Source organism: Brassica napus, unplaced genomic scaffold (genome assembly GCF_020379485.1).
Source record: "Brassica napus cultivar Da-Ae unplaced genomic scaffold, Da-Ae ScsIHWf_1921;HRSCAF=2565, whole genome shotgun sequence".
Lineage (NCBI taxonomy): Eukaryota > Viridiplantae > Streptophyta > Magnoliopsida > Brassicales > Brassicaceae > Brassica > Brassica napus.
This window is the reverse complement of record NW_026015339.1, coordinates 24,672-46,161: the sequence shown is the minus strand read 5'-3', so window position 1 is coordinate 46,161 and position 21,490 is coordinate 24,672. Positions and strand designations below refer to the sequence as shown.

Here is a 21,490-nt window from a genome sequence, read left to right as displayed (position 1 = left end):
TTCTGGTTTTATTTTATTTGCAGAGACATGTTGCTAAATATAGCTACATGGCTGCGGATTTTTAAGGGAACAACTTATGGTTTAGAGGATCAGACTTATTCGAGCTCCGATTTACTCTTTTAGGGTTTGATCTATTTATCCTAAAGCTTTCATCTTAGAGATTAGTTTTAGGGTTTCAATCTTTACAAACAATCCAAATTCAATTCTCATGTTCTTAGAATTAGGGTTACCTTTTGTTTGCAGATTGTAGAACCCGGACCACCAAGAGAACCTCGAACGGACGCGAGATGGGACGATCTGGAACGGTCGCGTGCTGAGGAGAGACGCGTCTGATCGGGATCGGATGGTTTGGCGTCTGGTCGCGGATGTGCGCCGAGGACGTCGGACGCGTCTTCTTCTTGAGTTTGCGAGGGTTGATTGGGAACTCAAGCTAGCTGTGATGTGAACTGGAAACTGAGGTCGTCTAGGCTCAGGAACACCTTGGGGCTGGAGCTGATCGGGTGTTTGTAAGCCAGAACACAAGCAAGAACAATTTGGGGTTTTTCCAGAATTAGGGTTCCAAAAGACCAAGATGGCGCCGAGTATTGTTTTTGCGAGTATGGGTGTGTCTGAGATCGGATTGACAAACGGTTTTCGTTGATGGATTCGTCTCGTCAAGAGCTTCAATTTGATATGTGGCGCGTCGTTTGGTTCCTCGGGATTTGAGAGATAGATCGATTTTAAGTTGCGTCTGTTTTAGGGTTTATGTGTGACGGATTTTAGGTTAGGTTTTGTCTCAGGGTTTTGGAGTCTATCGTGCTGATAACGTGTTGTAAATGAAGTGTTGGGGAAATACTTCTGTCATTATTACTGTCGACCAGAAGGTCCATATATATACAAGGTATTAGACCGTCATAAGGTCATGTTTATCCTAACAAGATAAGGATAAGGATAAACACTATGTTACAGATATACATGGAATATATACTAGATAAACACATAGTCTCTGGTTGTCTTTATCATGTCCCGGATTGGGCCTGCAGTACGGGCTGGTCCATGGTCGATCATCATTTCGTTTATAACAAATATCTTATATTCTACATTGTACCAAATTTACAGAGATTCAATATAGGGGAAATATATTCTTTAAGATTTTATTTGATTGTACATAATATATTGTACAGATTGAAAAGTAAATGTAAAATGGCAAATTAAAAAATTGTTTCTCATTTTCGTTTTTGAAATGTATCTATGATCAATCAATGACATGTACCATATATTCTATATTATAAAACTTGAGATTGTACTAACTGGTTTCCAATTCGAATTATAATAAAAATATCAGTGTATAATCTATATATAGATATGGTGTACAATCAGGCTGTGTACAATTGGTTATACTTAGAATATGTATAGGGTTTAGAAGTATATGGAATAGTGTTTAGGTTATAGCGATTGGTTTATATTGAAAAATGCAAAATATCTCTAACGGTTGAGTTATTGTAAATTTGAAAAGTTATAAAATTAATGTGTATGTGTATAATATATACAGTATCTTAGGTAAAGAAATAGTCGGATGGCTCAGGTTTTAAAACACAAACATTTCAAAACGTAAACAAACTTTATGTTCAGCAAAAAAATAAGAATGTTATAAACAATGTACCGATGTACCGGCCTACTTCGAAATATATAGACTAATGTCACTAAGGTTAGCAAAAGGTATTATTTTTTATATGACATGCGAAAACATCAAACGACAAGAACTAAAAAGACTATATGACTGGTGGGACCAATCACAATACATATATGAAATATATAAAAAGAAAAATATGATAGATACTCACGACAATGAAATTCAAACGATACAGAATGGAGAACTGAACCTAAAACGGTTTTTAGTCCGACAATGAAATTCACAGGACTTCAATAGTTCAATTCTTCATTGTTATAGTTAAGCCCATTTGGCGATGACCGACATGCCACCGCACCCTAAAAGAGCCGCAATGAAACATTTGATCTGCATTTTGACGCTACCTTGAAGCTTTCGTCCCATAAATTCAGCCGATAAAAGGTCGACAAGCGCCATGTAGATGAGCAATCCCGCGGAGCATGCATCAAGCAATCCTAGTGATCAATGCGCTGGGGCTGTTGTCTCTGTAAACGGTCGAAAGAGCGATCCCTAACGCTATTCCAAATGGTGTTGTTATCGCAAAAAAGAACGCCATAAGAAACTTTTTCCTGTTCGTATATTCAGCCTGAAAACATCTCAAACATTAAAAAGTTATTATTTCAAATTTTAAAATTTTGGATGTAGATAAAAAATTTCTTATATATAATTTTATATACCTAAAAAATGCAACCACCAAGACCCATGCCTTCAAACATTTGATGAAAGCAAAGAGCAGCAATGAGTCCTTTAATGGTGCAAATGTCACTTGTTGCTCCTAGAGATAGTCCAATGACTACAGAGTGAACTATGATTCGTAGTTCCAATACCTTCATATTCATAACATTCATATTCAGTTATATATCATTTAAAATAGCAACGTCAGTTTCTAATATTTACATGTGTACTAACCATAGCAATGACTCTATATCGCAATAGTTGTGCACTACCAGAATCGCCATCTTTTGCTGGTAACATCATTTCCGGGGCCGTGACCATGGCCATGTGGTACGATCCCAGCTGCGTGCTTGCTAGTGTAAAGGCTTGTAGCCATTGAGTCAATCACTAGAGTGATAAGACCGGACAACATAGCGAGAAACCCGGAGAAAGGAAACTTGTGCCACGGGTTCTCTTCAAGGCATTGTGATGAGAACATCTCGAAAGAATCAGGCAAAACATGCATAAAACCAGTTCCGAGGATAATCCCTGAGGCGAAACACTTGACGATAGTGAAAATGTTCCCGTCTGGCTGGAGAAACGGTACGTTTCGGCTAAAGAGAGGAGCCCCAACACCAATCATGCTTGAGACTAGGATTGCTGCGATTGCTATGACTTTGAGATGCAAGGCTTTGGCCTTGTTGACGCACGGGTTCGCTGACTCGCTTGCGCAGTCTTCTGGCGCCGTTGAAGTTGCTGGAGAGATTGTAAAAGAGACAAAGATGAGTACAAGGAAGATTGTTTTCATGAGAAGTGTTGAAGCCATCTTTGTTTCCTTTTGGAGTTTTGTGTGTTTAGATTGTTTAATATTAGTGTGCTTTGGACTTATTGGATGAGTCGAGTTATATATGAATGTGTGCCCGTTGTTTTCAGGCCAATTATTGTCACTGATGACGCAAATCACTTGATGTGTGGAGTGTGAAAAAAACTAATCAATACACTCCCTCTCCGTTTTACAAAAATAGATTTTTTAGCGTTTTCACACATACTAAGAAAACATATTAAATCACTATAGTAAATATATCATTTTCTTCAATTTTTAATTTTTAATATCTTTTAACCAATATTAATTCAATAAAATCAATTAATTTTCTTAAAATTTACAATTTTTTCATAGAAAACACACAATATCTATCTTTGTGAAACAATTTTTTTTTCTAAAACATCCATCTTTTTGAAACGGAGGGAATACTTACCGTGAACACTAAAAATAGATAATACGATTTAATTTAAATGACCTTTGGGGTATATATATACAGTGGCGGATGCACGTTATGCAGCAAGGGACATCTGCCACCACTAAAATTTTAAAACAAGCTTAATTGCATAAAGGTTATGCAAGATTTTCTAGCTTAATTAGTTAACATCATTATTTTCCCCCACTATGACCAAGGTTCAAACCTCCTTGTATTCTCTTTTCATTTTTATATGTGTTATATAAGGTATTTTTGTCAGATTATCAAGTAAAATTAATTTATGTTCCCACTCAAATTTTTTTCTAGATCTGCCACTGTATATATCATTCGGAGCAGTTATTTATCAATTCAACTATACCATTATTTTATACTAAGATTTATATACACGACTATAGATGTGTTTATTAGCTAACTAATCTTATAAATAACAGAACTATATATATCCCCTATATATTAATCCATGAACATTACAACATGTTTTCGTAGACACGTGTCATTACGAGAATGATTCTAAGAATTGTTAGAAAAATTAGTGGATCCATATAAACATATACTATGTTTTTTTATTAAATTAACTACTCAAATTAATTAATAGTATACACAAGAATATTTTTTTCTTTCCTTAAATAAAAGCTACGGAATTACGAAATATGGTTAACATATAGATGACAATTAATAATTATGAATAATACATATTTGATAAAAAGATTTATAACCTCTCTCTTTTTTGTTTATTTTTATACTATTAAAAGAAATTAAACAATGACATTAAGCATATAATAAAAAATTAAAAGTTTTCTTATATGTTATATTTAAAATTTTTAAAAACGACTATAAATCATTAAAAATGGTAAAAGTCTTACATTGAAAATTTTGTGATCAATGGTGTAACTTTTTTTTTGTTCAAGCAAGAGACAAATGATCATATATCATAGGGGTTGGCGTTCGGATACACGTTTAGGTTTGTATCGCATATTTCAGTATAAAAGTGTAGAACCAGTTATGATATTTGAACACTTCGAGTCGGGTTTGGGTATTTTATGTTCGGATTCAGATATTTTGGGTCGGGTTCGGATATTTAAATTTTGAAGAATAAAATAAATAAATTATTCTTTGTTTAAGTTTTTCGTATTTAAAATATATTTTAACTTAGCTGGTTTTCTAATTTTTAAATTATTAAACTATTAATAGGTTTGGAGATAAAACTTTAAAAATTGAAAGACAATAATTTAGTTGTTGTTTTAAAATTTTAGATGCAACTTTTTTTAATGTAAGAAACAAGAGTTTGGTATATATTTTAAGTGAGTAGCAAATGATTTTGTCCATAATTATATGTATATTATCTAATTTTGAGCGATAAGCATCATTAATATAAATATTTTGAATAAAATGAGAGAAATAAACTAGAAATATAGGGTTAAGTATACTTATGTTTGGTTATCTTTGGATATCCATTCGGGTTCAGATATTACCCGCTCGGATTCGTATATTACCCGAACTAGTGAAATAAGTAATTTGTTTTGTTGTTCTAATTAGATGATTTTTGGACCGAGCTGGTGAATACATACTAGACAGACATTTATATTTCGAATCTCCACTTATATTCTATAACAGCTTGATATATTAGATTTGAACACTAACATGTTAATATAGTTTTCCGGTGATTTTTTTCAAAATTTTGATTCTTAGATATGTATATGGAGTGAAACTAATTTTAATATATGTCCATTTTTAATTGACATTTATGTAATTCACTAAATTCATAAAAGAAGTTTAAAAAAAAAAAAACTTAACTCATATCAATGAAACAAAGACGAGAACGAAAGCACAATTCTATAGAGGTAGAAAATGAAATCACTTATGAAGAGTCAATAATAGTAAACAAATCGAGAGCAGAAAACCTAAAATCTTTCGTCGTTATACAATCGATGTTGCCTATTTGGTTTTGGTGATTTATGTCAGCCGCAAAACTTAATTTCCTTTTGTGCATACAAAGTCTTAAAAATAATTAAAATGAGATGTAATACGTTAACTATTCAACAATGATGATATATTTAAAATACCAACATTTGTATTCGTCATTTTATAATCGATAAAGACTGTAGTGTTGCAAAATGTTAAAATCATTTCATAAACAAACATTATTATAAGAACTCACTCCGCGCATACGCGCTAGTTATCATAACAAACATTATTATAATAACTCACTCCGCGCATACGTACGGGTTATCCTATAGTAAGTATATATAAAGGAATCTCTGACGATTCTGCTTATAAAAATTAAGATGTAATAACATTGTTTTAATTTATATATATGCCTTGCGATTCGTTCTAATTTCATAAAAGCCATGCATTTTCATGAAAATAGTGTATAGCTTTGTAGATACTTTTTTACGTCGCATACCTATTTTCTTAGTCTAACTTATTTTAATCTTGGCCAGAAAAAAAAAGAAGCTTATTTTTAAGCTATTAACATGATTTTTAAGTATAAACTCTATATACACGCGATTTTCCGAAGATCTCTTAAAATAAATAATATTAAACTGTCGGAACTTTGGAGGGATGTTTAGTTAGGGATAAGTTCACGTGCATGGATTTAGTTTTCATTCTAAAAACAAAGAATTTTTGGGTATGCAAATATGCAATAACCAATTGTTCTGCAACTGATATTCTGAACCAAATATTATTAAAAAAAGAGAGATATTCTGAACCAAATACACAATCCAAAACTGAATAAATTTTTTTGGAATTGTGTCAAATGAATCGCATCCATTGACCGAAGACAGGAATCCAAGAACTGCAACTTTCGTGCCATTTTTCGAGCGGTCGAGGTCAACCCCATGCGTCTTTTAGGTAGTTCTGTTACTTCAGTTAGTCAACTCTCAGAAACGTTTAATTTAGTAGTGTATTTAAGTTTAACTGGTTAAACAGATGCGTACTAATTGTGACTCGATTAGGTTTATATTTATACTTTATAGGATTGCGAGAAGCACATGACGAGCTCGTGGTCAGTGCATGCTTGCAATCCAGTCATCCATCCAGACATGAAAATTGATTTCTTTTTCTAGGCCAATATTAATTATTTTTTTTGACTAAATTTAATTCTTCTTGTTATAGCTAGAGTTTTCTAAATAATGTATTTATCGTTATTAACAGGGTGGACAATCGGGTATCCATGCGGGTTTGGAGCGGATATACTCAGATTTTGAATTTTTGGGGTTAAAGATTTCAGTTTCATATTTATCGATTTTGGTTCAGACTCGGTTCGGATCTCTGCGGGTTCGGTCCTGGTTCGCAGAACCCGTTTAAATTATTTTAAAAAATTTGAAATTAATATATACTTCAAAAATTTTCAAAATCTAAAAGTAAAATTATTATATAACATATAAATTTGAATAATGTGTTGCAAAATACCTAAACTTCATGTAAAAACTGGTTTGGCTTGAAAATTTGTATGGAGAATCGGTAGATATTTTAAGTATTTTTAGTATTTTGAGTATTGTATAACAATTGTAGATGTTTACTATTTGAATATTATTATATATTTTAAAATATTTTTGAAAACTTCAAAATATCTATTTTTGGATATTAACTATAAAATAACTAATATATTTAAGAATATAAATCTGATTCGGATATACTCAGATATCCAAAATATTTCAGTTATGATCGAGTTCGGTTCCTGTTCCCTAGATACAAAATTTTTGAATCCATTCGAATATTTAACCAGTCTCGGTTTGAATTCGATACTGGTTTTTTGGACCGGATTCTGTTCGGTTCTTCGGATTTGTTTTTTTTTTTGCCCAACTTATTAATTAAACATATTTGATACCTTTTTATATATGCATTATGAATATCCAAGGTTTAAATTATTCAAAACCATAAAAAAAAATTGAAGAATTATTTGGCAAATTCTTTATAAGTAAACAATTGTTTGTCTAATAAATGAAATTTAAACAGTTGATTAATCATATGTATGGAATAATGTTGTCAATGATAATAGATTTTTTTTGGATTTTGATTAAATAAAGTTTAAATATTAAAATCATACACTTGTGGGCTAAATGAGAGAATTATAAATTTACCTAAAATTTGATACTATTTTTAAATAATAATTATTTTCATAAGTGTATTATGAAAAAGATAAAATTAACACTCCTAGATCGTTTATAAATGTTTGATAAATATTTATAAAAATTTATAAATCTAACCCCACCCCTAAATATTAAAGTATAAGCAATAATCAATAAACCTTAAACCCAAATGAATATCACGAATCAAAGCCCTAAAATTTCTCTCTCAGACACGCACCCCGAGGTGAGCCGTTCCGGATGAATCTCTTCAACCCCAGCTCCATTGTTCCTCCACCCTCCTCTTGAAGCAGCTCTCCTCTCCCATGGCTATGGTGGTAATTGGGTCTCTTCCATCGTCACTTCATCCGCCACCTCTTCCATTGCGATTCCGTCCCCCTCCAGATCCGCCGCCGTGTCTGCCTTGTCTGATGTCGTTCGAAGCCCTCTCTCCGCCGCTGTGTTTGTCTTTTCTAGGACCGTCTGAAGCTCTCTCTCCACTGGAACCACCAGATCCGCCGCCGTGTTTACCTTTTCCGGTGCCGTTCAAAGCTCTCTCCCCGCTCGAACCACCAAATCCTCCTGATCCTTCATGCCGTTTCTTTGTTCATCTGCACGTTGACACACCATTCACCCTCTCTCAAGCGTTCTCTAAAATTCGGAATCTGGAAACTCCATTTCCAAATCTGACCAATGGTGGTGTTGTTTCTTTTGTGTTCTTTGGTGCCACAAGAATTGGTTCTAAATGCTTATATCCTGCAGTATGTAATGTCTTGTTGGCCGACGTGTTGTTTGGGTGTGTCGACTGGTCTTCTCCCATTCATACCATCTCTTCAAGCCCTTATCCATATCTCAACTCTGAAGCCTCCATCCAGGATGGCGACAAAGAATGTTGGTGGTGGTGGTCTCCTGGCCTACGGGCTTCATTCTTTTGTGGTATACAGGTCTCCATTTGGTTGTGTCGATGACACTTCCTTCGCCTACGGGCTCCATTCTCCTGTGATATACATGTCTCTATTTGGGTGTGTCGACTGGTCTTCAATAAGTTCTTGTTTCGACCTCCCTACCACTCCTCATTGTAAGGTCATTCATGCTCATCTTAGCTATGTATTTTCCACATATTCTACTACTGTAGAATGGTTTAGACAACTATTTGTATGGTTAATGTTGGAATTGAGGTTCATGATTTTAGCTGGTGATAGACCAATGGGCTTAGTCTCATTCGGTTCTACCTTTGCGACCTCTAGTAGCATTTATATCGCCTTGGCGCGATCGTCTGCAGTATGCAGTTCTCTTACGGGTTCTATTTCGGATGTTGGTGTTGTGTTCGTGTATCTCTGTTCTTGGTGGCAGGTAGAAGAGAAACCCATAGTTACCTTTATCCCAATGAATATGGCGGTGGAGGGTTATTCCCCGCTTGTCCCTCGTTTGAGCCAGTCTTATTTCCTAATATTTCCTCTTCTATGGAGTGAATTGGATGAACAAGCTTCGTTGGTATTGCAAGGATCTTCCTCCCTTCGAATGCTCTTCTCTGCGTATGGTGCAGTGTGTGTGGTCCTACGGGTTACTCTAGATTCGGTCTTTGAAGAAGCTTATGATGTTGTTGTGATACGATTTCATTTGTTTTTTTTTTGGGATTTGTATCGCCTTTCTATCCTTTATCTTGTTGTGGTTGTTTGTTTGGCTGTCAATAGCCTCTTTGTATCCTCCTTTGTTGGAGTGTAAACATATTTAAGATTAATGCAAGTTTGGTTTGATCAAAAAAAAAAACCTTAAACCGAAATTTATAGTATTTTTGACTAAGTGTATTTTTGGAAAATTGTATCCAAACATTTGTATGAATAAATTATTTCAAACAATTTTTTAAAAATTATTTATAATTTTGAAAACGTTAAATATTTGTGTGAAAAATTTATCTTACTTTTTCTGATTAACATGAGGGTACCTCAGACCTATAGAAGAGCAAAAACTAATTTACAAAAAGAGATATAGTCGACGGACAGACCCATTCTTCGGGTATGCAATTAGATCAAAAACATGAGTCCATATATGTGTCTAGAAACAATGTGATTTAGTTTTGCACAATATGTGGTTTGAACTTGAAATATGTTCTCGTTCTAACCCCGTCTCTTTACCATCTGACAATACCGTTCCGGACAATTTTTTTACTTTTAAGGTAGGAGTTCATACGATGAAAAAGACGTATAAATCTATATTGTTCTATTCTTATAGTAGTTAGAGATTGTCATGAAAGTAAGCATGAGAGTCGTGGTAAAAGAAAATGTAGTAAAAGAAAATGTAATCATTTGCATTATCATGTATAGTCAATACTGTCCATGCCGAGTATATGCCCAAATATTCATCATGCCATGCGGCCCATGCCTCCTTACAAGTCAATTTCGGTTAGAACATTTTTTTTTGTCTTCCGAACTATAGAAATAAATGAAGACATTCAAAATTGGAAATATTAGCCGACAAAAAAAAAATTGGATATATATAATAATATTGTTTGTTTGTCGCTTTTAATTTCCAGGTTTTCTTGGACGAGCACGAAGGACTACGTGCCAAACGTGACGAAATGCCTCTATATCTCGATTCGGAAAAATCTATAAAAACAATGTTAATATTTTCCACATTGTGCAAGTAAATCACTATTTTCCATCTAGAAAATATAAATATATGTATTTTTATTATATTAGTGTTTGATTTCGCCTTATTTCAAACTTCATTTTTTACTAAATTGCTTAGGAAAATATAACAGCAAACTATTTTTACAAAAAAAAAAAAAAAACAGCAAACTAAGATAAAGGAAAAATTGTAGAAATGTAAGATAACTTATTCAAATGATAAAGTCAACATCTTTTAAGTCTGTCTAAATCCTAATTAAAGGTATAGATGTGTATAACTTCACAAAAGGTAATGCTGAAATGCTGAATTCGCTGTAACACCTTTCGGGAGTATTCAAAATTCATTAATATATATGTCCTTAATATTCAAAAGTTTAGGATATAATTATAGTACTAGAACTTTTATAAGAGTTTTTTTTTGGTTCACAAACCAATTGTATTTTGTTATTTCATTGTTTCATCTATTCTATTAAAATTGAAGTACAAAATAAGATTTGTCTATTTTTAAATGAGTTTTTTCAGATTTTCATTTCCTTTTTGACTAATTCTCAAGTTCATTTATTGTTTTCATTTAAGTGTTTAATTACATTTTTTACTTTTCTTTTTCACTCTTGCAAACTATTTCATTAATTGTATTTACCATAATAATTCGATGTCATTTTTTTTACGTATTAATCACAATGATTTCACGTGTTTAAATGAAATTCTCCATTAGTGACAATAATTTAAACTGGTTAACAAATTTTTTTATTTGTTTACATAATCAGTTAGACATGGGCATTCATGTATACGTTCGGATATAGATCAATTTTACGGGTATTGAATTTTTAGATTTTAAAATTAAACTATGTTCGAGTATTATAAATTTTTGGACATGGTTGAGTTGGATTTTTCCGGATCCGGGTAAGTTTGTAAGAACCTAAAAGAGTATCTAAATAACATATATGTTTAAAAATGTCTCTAACCAATTCATAAAAAATAAAAATTAAATTCACAAGGGTGTGCGTGTCAAGCTCTAGTATCTTTTAAAAAGAAAACAAAATAATAAGAATTTGCCAAGTTATTTTATTTTTTTAAATAAAAGGTAAAAATAAATAAAAATAGTAGTAGTTGCAAAAAAAAAAATATTTTTAACACCGTGAGCAAAAAACTAAACCTTAAACCCTAAATCTTTGGATAAACCCTAAATACTAAACACCTAACCTCTTTGGGTAAACCCTAAACCCTTGGGTAAATTCTAAACACAAAAGTTTACAACGGTTTAGGGTTTATGATTTAGGGTTTAAGATTTATCTAAGGGTTTAGGGTTTACCTAATGATTTAGAGTTTACGGTTACCCAAGAGTTTAGGGTTTAGTATTTAGGGTTTAGGGATTAGAGTTTTGCTGACGGCATTAAAAATATTTTTTTTTTAAAAAGTTTTTTTTGCAACTACTACTATATTTTTTTATTTTTTATTTATTTTTAAAACATAATATAACTTAACAAATTTTTTATTATTTTGTTTTTTCTAAAAATATTGAATATGAAATAACGAAATATTATTGGTCGGTGAACCTACGTGTTTAAGGTACGAGGTGAACTAAAAAACACTCTTTTTAAAATAATCCAAGGTAAATCAAAACAATTCTTAATTAGGACGTTGATGATACCTATTACCTACGAATAGTCTACCCGCGGTTTTCTTAAATGGGGTCTGAGATATGACTTCACGTCGTTTAACCAATCCTGCAGTCGTGTTACCCAAAGAATTCTTAGAAAAAGTGTATTTTGATTTTTTAAATATTTTTTTTTTCAGATTAAAAAAAAAATATATATCAACCAATCGTAGATCGCCACATATCGTAGGGATCCGCAAATAATGCAAAAATTCACTAAGAAAAAATTCTTATTTAGGAATTTTAAAGATTAAATCCTTAGCTTTTGGTGAATCTACTGATTATTTAATTATTTTTTTCCTAATAAATCCTACTTAAAGACTCCCATCGCAGATGCTCTAAGCTTCGTTGAAAGTTCTCTTACCACTTACCATTTCTTGGTTGTAGTATTAGAATTTATGAAATGGAATGAAATACAAACATGTAATTTGATTAGTTTCATATTGTAATTTAACCAACTCAGTGATCGGTTTCTATTGGTGGATTATCACAAATATTTTCCTAAACACAGTATATCGGATTCTATCCAATCAGACAATATGGCTAGAATTCGTTTTAAGCAATTCTGAACGTACAATTTTATGAGCTATAATTTATTATTAACGAATCCTGTCCTACAGTATGTTGTAGTTTTGTCAAAAATATTGTATAGTTTAATTTTAAGAGTGTAAGTTTAAAACGAGTATATTATTAATCCGTGAAGTTTTCATATCCGCGGCACTGTAGTTTCCATATCTAATTTCTCCCTTTTATAACTATTACTGACAATAGACAAAACCCCATAATTTCCAAATAAGAAACAAAAATATCACATTCGAAAACTTATTTTTCAATGTCAAAAATAAAATTATTTCAAATTCTTGCAATGCCATTTTGCCATGTAAATATCTCAATATTAAAAGAAAATTAAAATTGCAAGAATCAAATGAAAAACCCTCAAATGTACAAAAACAAATCAATTAAAAAAGTCGGCCGAGTACAGAGGCTGGTGAAGCAATTTTCTTTAGCCCCCAAAATCTCAGAATGGACCCTATTAGAGCATCATTAACGGGAGTTCTTAGAACGAGGCTTTTAGCGGAATATAAGAACCCGACTCTTAATTTTTAACTGAAAATGCTAAGAATCGGCTCTTAAATAAGAGATTTAAGAGCCGGCTCTTAACATTTTCAGTTAAAAGTTAAGAGTCGGGTTCTTATATTCTGCTAAGAACCCCGTCCTAAGAACCCTGCGTTAATGATGGTCTTAATCAAGAAGAATATTTAGATTCATCCCTATGGTGAAAACTCTTCATAACCAACCAAAATGTCACGTAGGAATAGTTTAAAAAGACAATAAAAATAAAAAAAATTAAATAGTTGGAAAAAGAACAACACCGACATTAATTAGCGCCATCTGCAAAATTTTAAATTTTAAAAACCTAAACTCTAAAACCATAAACCCTAAATCCAAAACACTAAACCATAAACCCCAATCCTAAAATCTAAACCCTAAATCTTAAACCCTAAACTCAAACTCTACAAAATAAACCCTAAATCATAAAATCTAAACCCTAAAGCCCAAACCCAAAACTCTAAACCCTAAACTCTAAATCCAAAAATCTAAATCCTAAACCCAAAACTTTAAATCTTAAACCCAAACCCTAAATCATAAACCCTAAATCCTAAACCCTAAACCCAAAACTTTAAATTTTAAACTCAAACCCTAAATCATAAACCCTAAACCCAAACCTCTAAACAGTAAACCTTAATCTTATTAACTAGCAGATGAGTTTACGGTTTAGAGGTTTGGGTTTAGGTTTATGATTTAAAGTTTAGGGTTTAGGATTTGAAGTTTTGGGTTTAGAGTTTAGGATTTAGGATTTAGGATTTAGGGTTTAGATTTTAGGGTTTATGGTTTAGAGTTTTGGGTTTAGGGTTTAGATTTTAGGATTTAAGGTTTATTGTTTAGAGTTTGAGTTTAAGGTTTAAGATTTAGGGTTTAGATTTTAGGATTGAGATTTATGGTTTAGTGTTTCGGATTTAGGATTTATGGTTTTAAAGTTTAGGTTCTTAGACGGCGTTAATTAATGTCGGTGTTGTTTTTTTTCAGCTATTTCTTCTATTTTTATTGTCTTTTTTAACTATTCATACATGTCACTTTAATTGATTATGAAGAGTGTGGTGAATTTAACTATTCACCACGGGGGTGAATCAAATAATTTGTTAATTATATTGATAAGAGTTTTTAACTTTTAAGCCCACTTGGCGACCACCGACATTATGGCGCAGCTGAGCAAAGCCGCCGCAAAGCACTTGATCTGAAATTTGATGCTACCTTGGAGCATTGATCCCATGAACTCGGTAGCCAGAAGGTCGACAAGTGCCATGTAGATGAGCATTCCGGCCGAGCAAGCATTTAACAGTCCTGTCGTAATCAACGCCGTTGGGCTATTATCTCTATAGATGCTCGACAATGCGATTCCAAGAAAGATACCGCAAGGTGTTGTTCCAGCGAAAAAGAATGCCATCAAGAACTTCTTCACGTTTTTAAAATCTGCCTGTTTCACAGCATTATATACACATGAACATAAATCTCTAATTGATAATTTGATATAAGAAACATGCATCTTAATCTATATATACCTGGAGGATGCAGCCACCGAGACCAATACCTTCGAACAAGTGATGGAAGCAGAGAGCTATGATGAGTCCTTTAATTGTGCATGCATCATTAGTTGCTCCGAGAGATAGTCCATTGACAACAGAATGAAATAAAATCCCAAGCTCCAATACCTATTCAGTAAATTCCAATAGTTTATAGTGTTGCATGCATGCATCAATGTATTTAATTAAAATGCTACGTCAAAATTTGACCGCCTCAGTTAATTTTCATATATGCACTAACCATGGCAATGATACGGTACCGTAGAAGTTGTGTATTATCTTTTGTAGTTTCTGGCACAACACCATGACTGTGATTGTGACCTACAGTGTGAATCGCCTTCTCCTGATCGTAGCCATACACGTCAAGAACAGGTTCATCTACGTTTTTGACGGTATACAAGCTGGTGGTAATGGAGTCAATGGCTAGAGTAGCTAGACCGGACAACATAGCGACAAATCCCGCAAAAGGAAACTTATGCCAGGGATCATCATTAAGACATTCAGATGATAGCATCTCAAAAGAGTCAGGCAACACGTGCACGAAACCGGTTCCGAGGATGATTCCGGAAGCAAAACACTTTACAATCATGAAACCGTGGCCATCAGGACGGAGACACGCAATGTGACGGCTGAAAAGAGGAGCCATTACACCTATCAAGCTTGTCGTAAGGATGGCAACAATGGCGACGATTTTGAGTGGTAAAGCCTTAGCTTTGTCGATGCATGGATTCTCTGCGCCGCTGTCGCAACCCTCTGGGGCCGTTGAGATCGCAGGAGATATGGTAAAGGTGAATAGGGTGAGGAGGATGTAGACGAGTTTCATAACTAATTTGGTAGTAGCCATTAGTATATATTAGTTTATAGTGTATGGTGTTTGATGAAATTAGTGTTATGTCTTTTGGTTGGTTTATATAGGACCATCTGCCGGCTTGTTCTCGTATTGATGTGGAAAGTCAATTAATAAATTAATGGACTGAATCAATAGAAAAAGGTTACAATGGAGAATCAGAATCCTGATTGTATTAATTGTATATGTACAATTGTCTTGTAAGATAGATTTTTTTTTTTAAATTGTATTATTGTATATTCTCCTATTTTGTTTAATCGGGTGGAAGGCGTGACGCATGCATTGTTTAATCGGGTGGAAGGCGTGACGCATGCCAGACAACACATCTACTCTATTAAAAGTGAAGTATAAATTAAAATTAACTTTTGCAATGGATTGTTCTCAATTGGTGAAGATGGTTTCGGAATCAGAAGAGTAACCAGCTTTTGCAAGTTATTTAAAAGATATCAAGAGTCTGCAAGAGAGATTCACACGATCAGAGATTATACATGTACCAAGAACGCAAAATATAAAGGCGGATAACCTAGCATGCAGTGTCAGGAAACAAATGTCTTTCGTCGTTCACATGGATCAATATCTCCCGGTGTGGTTTACATAGTCAATATGAGTCTGTAATGTTGTCGACAAAAAAAAAAATTAGAATTAACTTTTATTTTATTTTAAATATTACAAGACTATGCCTTATTTTCTTTTAACAACATTGAATAACTAGCCTAAATCAATTGAATTTTTGAAACAAAAATCTAGAGTCTCTTTAACTAACCATATCTCGATTATATCTCCTACTGCCGATAGAAACTCCCATCTATCAATTATTCTTTTTCTTGGCAGCTATCAATTATTCAGATTACATCTATAATAATAATAATAATCCAATTTTGAAAAACCGAGAAGATAAAAGTGACGTAAATTATCCATGTTAGAAAGTTAAGACTTAAGAGCATCACTAAATATTGTTTTCATGTCTAACCGTAAATCAAACCGAAACCATGGAATATGTGTTTAAATTTAGTACATCCAATTGTGAACGTGCGTTTCCGATTTAGTGTATAGTATTTCTAAAGCAAACTGCACCCAATCCCATGGTTTGTTATACTGAACATATATTTTCGAAGCACACACTAAATTAGCTCCACAAAATAATATTAAAATCATTGTCATTACATAACAGCTTCTATTTTTTAAGTTATCACATTGACCAAAACGATATTTATTTTTTAAACACAATCTGTATTTAAAATAAACATGAAATATTCATTTCCTATATATTAACACATAATTTGGAAATATGTCAATTATTTTTCATTAATTTACATTACCTTCTATTCCACATGCCAATTTATACGGAACTAATCAATTACATAATTCTAACTATAAAAAGAAAGTCCAAAAAATAAACCACATAATATTATTATTCCATTTTATTGGTATCAATTTATATCGCTAATCTTACAAACTAATTATGATAAACTATTAAAATAAAAAGGAACAGCTTTTAATTACTTGAAGATTCTTATATTCCTTTTCAAAACGTGTAAAAGTCTGACTGGTGTAAACGAAGTAGTTGTGGTTACTGTTGCAGGAGTTTGTGGAAGTGGATAGTTGTGGTTTTAAGTGTTCTTAAACGCTTTGTACGATTAGTACATCGATTAGAAATTGGAGAGGTTGCTGATAATTATATATGAATGGTTGACAGTCAAATAAAACATCAATTTAATAATAAATGAACAATTTTAGTAACTTTATATAATTATATAAATATCAAAAATCATATTATTATCACTAATATAAAAATTATAGTATTAAGTTTTATAAATAACTTTTGAGTTTAAATATATGTGTGCGTATATATATATATATTAATGTCTAAAAAATTATAGCATATATTTTTGTTTTAAAGATTTATAATATAAAAAATATAATATAAATACTTTAATACTATAATTTTATATTATCTCTATTTAAATTTAAATTAAATATTATATATATATATATACCATTAACAAAAGGAATATTTTTATTGTCTTTCCAGTAATCGCCTACAACCGCAAACCATTGTTAAAACAAGCTTTTGATTTTAAGAAATTTGGAGCGATGCAAAGCGATTTATAGTGTTTTCTATGATTGTTGTAAAACGCCAAAAACCACTAATAACTACAAACACATCATTTGAGGGTGGTAGCGACAATATATTTTGTTAATTTCTTCTTAACCTAATAGACACTAAGACCAAGAATATATATATATTTCTTATAGCTTCAAAGCATATTAGATTTACTGAACAACCTAAATATGTCTATGAAAACAACTATTACTCTTCTTAAAATGTTAAACTCTTTAAAACTGGATGACAAATTTAAGTAAAAATACTTCATTCGTGGAAATTGTTACTCTATCGTTTCAATGTTAAACCAACAAGATAAATTTATATATATATATAAATCACTAAAACAATTAATATTCTTGAAACAATTAATAAAATGCTGCATATAACTATAAACTATAAAATCATATTAAACATCAAAAAATATTGGTAAGAGTAGAAAAATATATACCAAAATTATGTATGAATTTTTTTGAACAATACAAATTTTAAAGGAAACACCCGTGCAGACGCACAGGTCAATATCTAGTCTATATTATTAAAACTAGAGTATCTTTTGAGACTGTTTGGAAGCATGCATGAATAACATGAAAAAGAAAAATTGTTTGGAAACATAGATAACAAATTAAATTAAGTACTTCTTTTTTTGTATTTCTTTTTATTTACAGATTCTACCACTGCGTTAAAAATCAATTTAAATTAATTAATTACAATGGTTGTTGTTTCTTTGTGGTGAAAATAAAAACACAAACTGAAATATACAATACCCTCTCCGTTTCAGATTTCTTGTCGTTGTAGAGTAAAGTTTTGTTTCAAAATAAGTGTCGTTTTATAATTTCAATGCAAAATTTATTGATTTTATATTTTAATCTATTTTTAATTGGTTGAAATGTGGTTAGGTGTATTGGTAATTTTTTTCTAGTAAATATACAAAATTAAATATTTTTTTAATCTGTGTGCCGAAATCTAAAATGACAAGTAATCTGAAACGAAGGGAGTATATATTACATAAAAAAAAATTTAAATATAGTATTATCCTATTTGGTTTAGTCAAATATAAAAATTTCGAAAGTTCAATTTTTAAGAAAAAATTATTACAACATTAATAATAATTCACTGAAAACTAATGCAAAAAATTAAAAAAAATTAGTATGTTGTTTCTTTTAAAGGAAACTTTTTTTTTGTTTGGACATCCAACATTTAGTAGCCCATCTGTTGATACTAGACCACATTGCTTTGTTGAATAAGCCCATATGTTGTATAGTCTCTGGGTCGATCCTTAATATATAACTGTACTTGCGAACTAATCTAACAATACACATACCCTGATTTGGTTAGTCACTTGTAGTTCTTGACTTGACAAAGCACATCATTTAGATTAACACATTGGTTACCATAAACGCATCATAACTCCTCTTAATATCTCTATAAGTTTCATAAATCAGTCTATCACTAATCACAGCTGGTTATTTTTGAATATCCCGATAAGCCCTGCCAACATCCCATATTCGTATGTGAAAACCTTTCTTGCGTCTCTTTACACATGGCCAAATCAGATTGGCACAGACCCAAAAATGGTTCAAATTTGTTTATTGGATATCTTTCTGGTTATCATCGATCTTGGACCACAAATCCGACATAAAATGCGGAGAGCTCTTGCTTATATGCTCTGCATCAGTAAAAGTAAAGCTTATAGTATGATGCAAGTAATCAAACAAAGCTCCCTGCCTGATTCCTAGTTCTCTTCTCTAGACTAGAATATGCCTAATGTTTTTGAATTCAGGTGAAAATATCAGTAAAGCCCCTTAGCTTTTGTAATTTACTAGAAGCGACCGTAAGGTGTTAGAGATATTATTATGATTCGTATATATCGCAATCCCGTTGATTTTGGAAGTAGAGTTATTACTCAGACCTACAGTCTCTATGTATATAAACTCGAGTCTTGTATACAGAACATATATGAAAAATATATTTCCTAATATGGTATCAAGAGCACATCGATTACCCTAATTTTTTTCTTGGCCGCCACCTCTTCACATCTTCTTCTCCTCCATTGTTTTCTTCCTCATCACATCAAAAATAGCTGCCAACACTGAACTAATTGACACAACCCTGAAGCTGCTTAACGTGAACATGGTTAACGTAACGAAGCTCACCTCAACCAATTTCATGACATGGAGTCTCCAAATCCATGCTTTTCTCGACGGATACGACCTCGCTGGCTACATAGACGGATCCACACCCGCTCCAGAACAGACGCTGACTGTTAACAACATCAGCCAATTCCGAGTACACTAAGTGGCGCCGTCAGGATCGCTTGATATATAGTGGCCGCATTGGTACACTCTCTCCATCGATTCATACTTTGTTAACTAACACCAAAACCTCTCAAGAAGTTTGGAAGTCTCTCAATACGTATGCTATAGAATGTGGAACTTGATCCTTATTAGAAATCACAGAGTACAATATATAGCTAGTACATCACGTAGAGCTAGGTTAATAATATTTACATATGAACCCTTTCCATATCTACATCTGAACCCTTTCCATATCCTCAATACATCCCCTCAAGATGGAGGTACTTGTGTGACTCCAATCTTGGATGTAGCAAGAGTAAACTGCTGGCGACTTAGAGGCTTCGTGAGTGCGTCGGCAAGCTGATCTTTGGTGGAGATATGAGAGACCCGAATCATGCCAAGCTGGATCATGTTCCTGATGAAGTGATAATCAATGGCAATATGCTTCATCCTTGAATGAAAAACTGGGTTTGCACACAGATATGTGGCACCCACATTATCGCAATATATCACAGGAACCGTCGGTATCTGTATCCCCAACTCCTGTAGTAACGAACATATCCAACGAACCTCCGAAGCTGTATTCGCCACAGCGCGATATTCCGCCTCTGTGGAAGAACGAGAAACTCCATTTTGCTTCTTCGACGACCAAGAAATAGGTGTAGACCCAAGGTAGATCACATATGCATTTGTAGATACATAGTCGTTGGTATCCCCTGCCCAATCCGCGTCCGTAAACGCATGAAGTGTAAGTGGTGAGCCAACGCACATATAACGCACATATGTATACCATGACTAGTCGTACCCGCCAAGTAACGCAATACGCGTTTGACGGCTTGCCAATGAGTCTCCGTCTCCGTCGGTTGATGCATAAACTGAGAAAGATGACTAACCGCGAAGGAGATGTCTGGCCTCGTAAATGCAAGGTATTGCAGGCTCCCTACTACAGAACGATATTGAGAAGGATCTGATAACTTAACCCCATCATTCAACTTCAACTTAGGCGTTGTTGGCATTGGAGTTGACACTGTCTTGGCATCAACCATATTGTTTCTAGTGAGCAAATCGATGATGTATCTTCTTTGCATTAGGTGCAATCCCTTTGCTGACCGGTTCACCTCAATCCCCAAGACGTAGTGCAAGTCTACTGGATCCTTAATGGAAAACCGAGTGGCCAATGACTGAAGAACAGAGGAGACATGCTGTGAATCGCTACCGGTAACGACAATATCATCAACGTAGACTAGTATAAACGTATGAGAAGACCCAGACTTGTAAGTGAATAATGAGGTATCGGCCAGTGAGGTTTGAAACCCAATATCGAGTAAGTGATTCTTTAGACACATGTACCAGGCTCGGGGAGCCTGTTTGAGACCGTATATAGGTTTCTTCAAGCGACAAACATGGTGTGGTCGATCAGTATCTATGAATCCTGGAGGTTGAGTCATATATACCTCGTCTTGAAGTTCCCCTTGAAGAAATGCATTATTGACATCAAGTTGTTTAATTGGCCACCCTTTCTTAACCGTAATATCCAAAACTAGCCTGATCGTTGTTGACTTAATAACTGGACTGAAAGTTTCACCGTAATCTACTCCATACCGTTGTGTGTTTCCTCTCGCCACAAGTCGTGCCTTCGGACGATCAACCTCTCCATTCGCCAAATATTTAGTTGTGTAGATCCAAAC

General features: G+C 33.1%; 1 protein-coding gene and 1 pseudogene across 2 annotated transcripts; both read right to left on the bottom strand.

Moving 5' to 3' along the window:
* Positions 1-1,930: 1,930 nt before the first annotated feature.
* LOC106422236 lies at positions 1,931-3,248 on the bottom strand (annotated as a pseudogene).
* Positions 3,249-14,142: 10,894 nt separating this feature from the next.
* LOC106422237 (fe(2+) transport protein 2-like) lies at positions 14,143-15,398 on the bottom strand. 2 transcript variants are annotated; one of them, XM_013863047.2, is made up of 4 exons: positions 14,937-15,395; positions 14,796-14,891; positions 14,534-14,683; positions 14,143-14,448 (listed from the first exon to the last, which is right to left on the bottom strand). In XM_013863047.2, the coding sequence occupies exons 1-4, from the start codon at positions 15,375-15,377 to the stop codon at positions 14,143-14,145; spliced, it is 993 nt and encodes a 330-aa protein (XP_013718501.2). In that variant the 5' UTR covers positions 15,378-15,395. The 2 variants fall into 2 exon arrangements, with proteins under 2 accessions (XP_013718501.2, XP_013718500.1); XM_013863046.1 differs by having other exon boundaries at positions 14,796-15,398.
* Positions 15,399-21,490: the final 6,092 nt, after the last annotated feature.

Bases quoted from the DNA above. Each gene is read 5' to 3' on its own strand.
- LOC106422237 (XM_013863046.1), bottom strand. From the start codon at position 15,398: ATGGCTACTACCAAATTAGTTATGAAACTCGTCTACATCCTCCTCACC. The intron at 14,684-14,795 runs GTTAGTGCATAT...TTTACTGAATAG, and splicing joins GGTACCGTATCATTGCCATG to GTATTGGAGCTTGGGATTTT. The intron at 14,449-14,533 runs GTATATATAGAT...GCTGTGAAACAG, and splicing joins TCGGTGGCTGCATCCTCCAG to GCAGATTTTAAAAACGTGAA.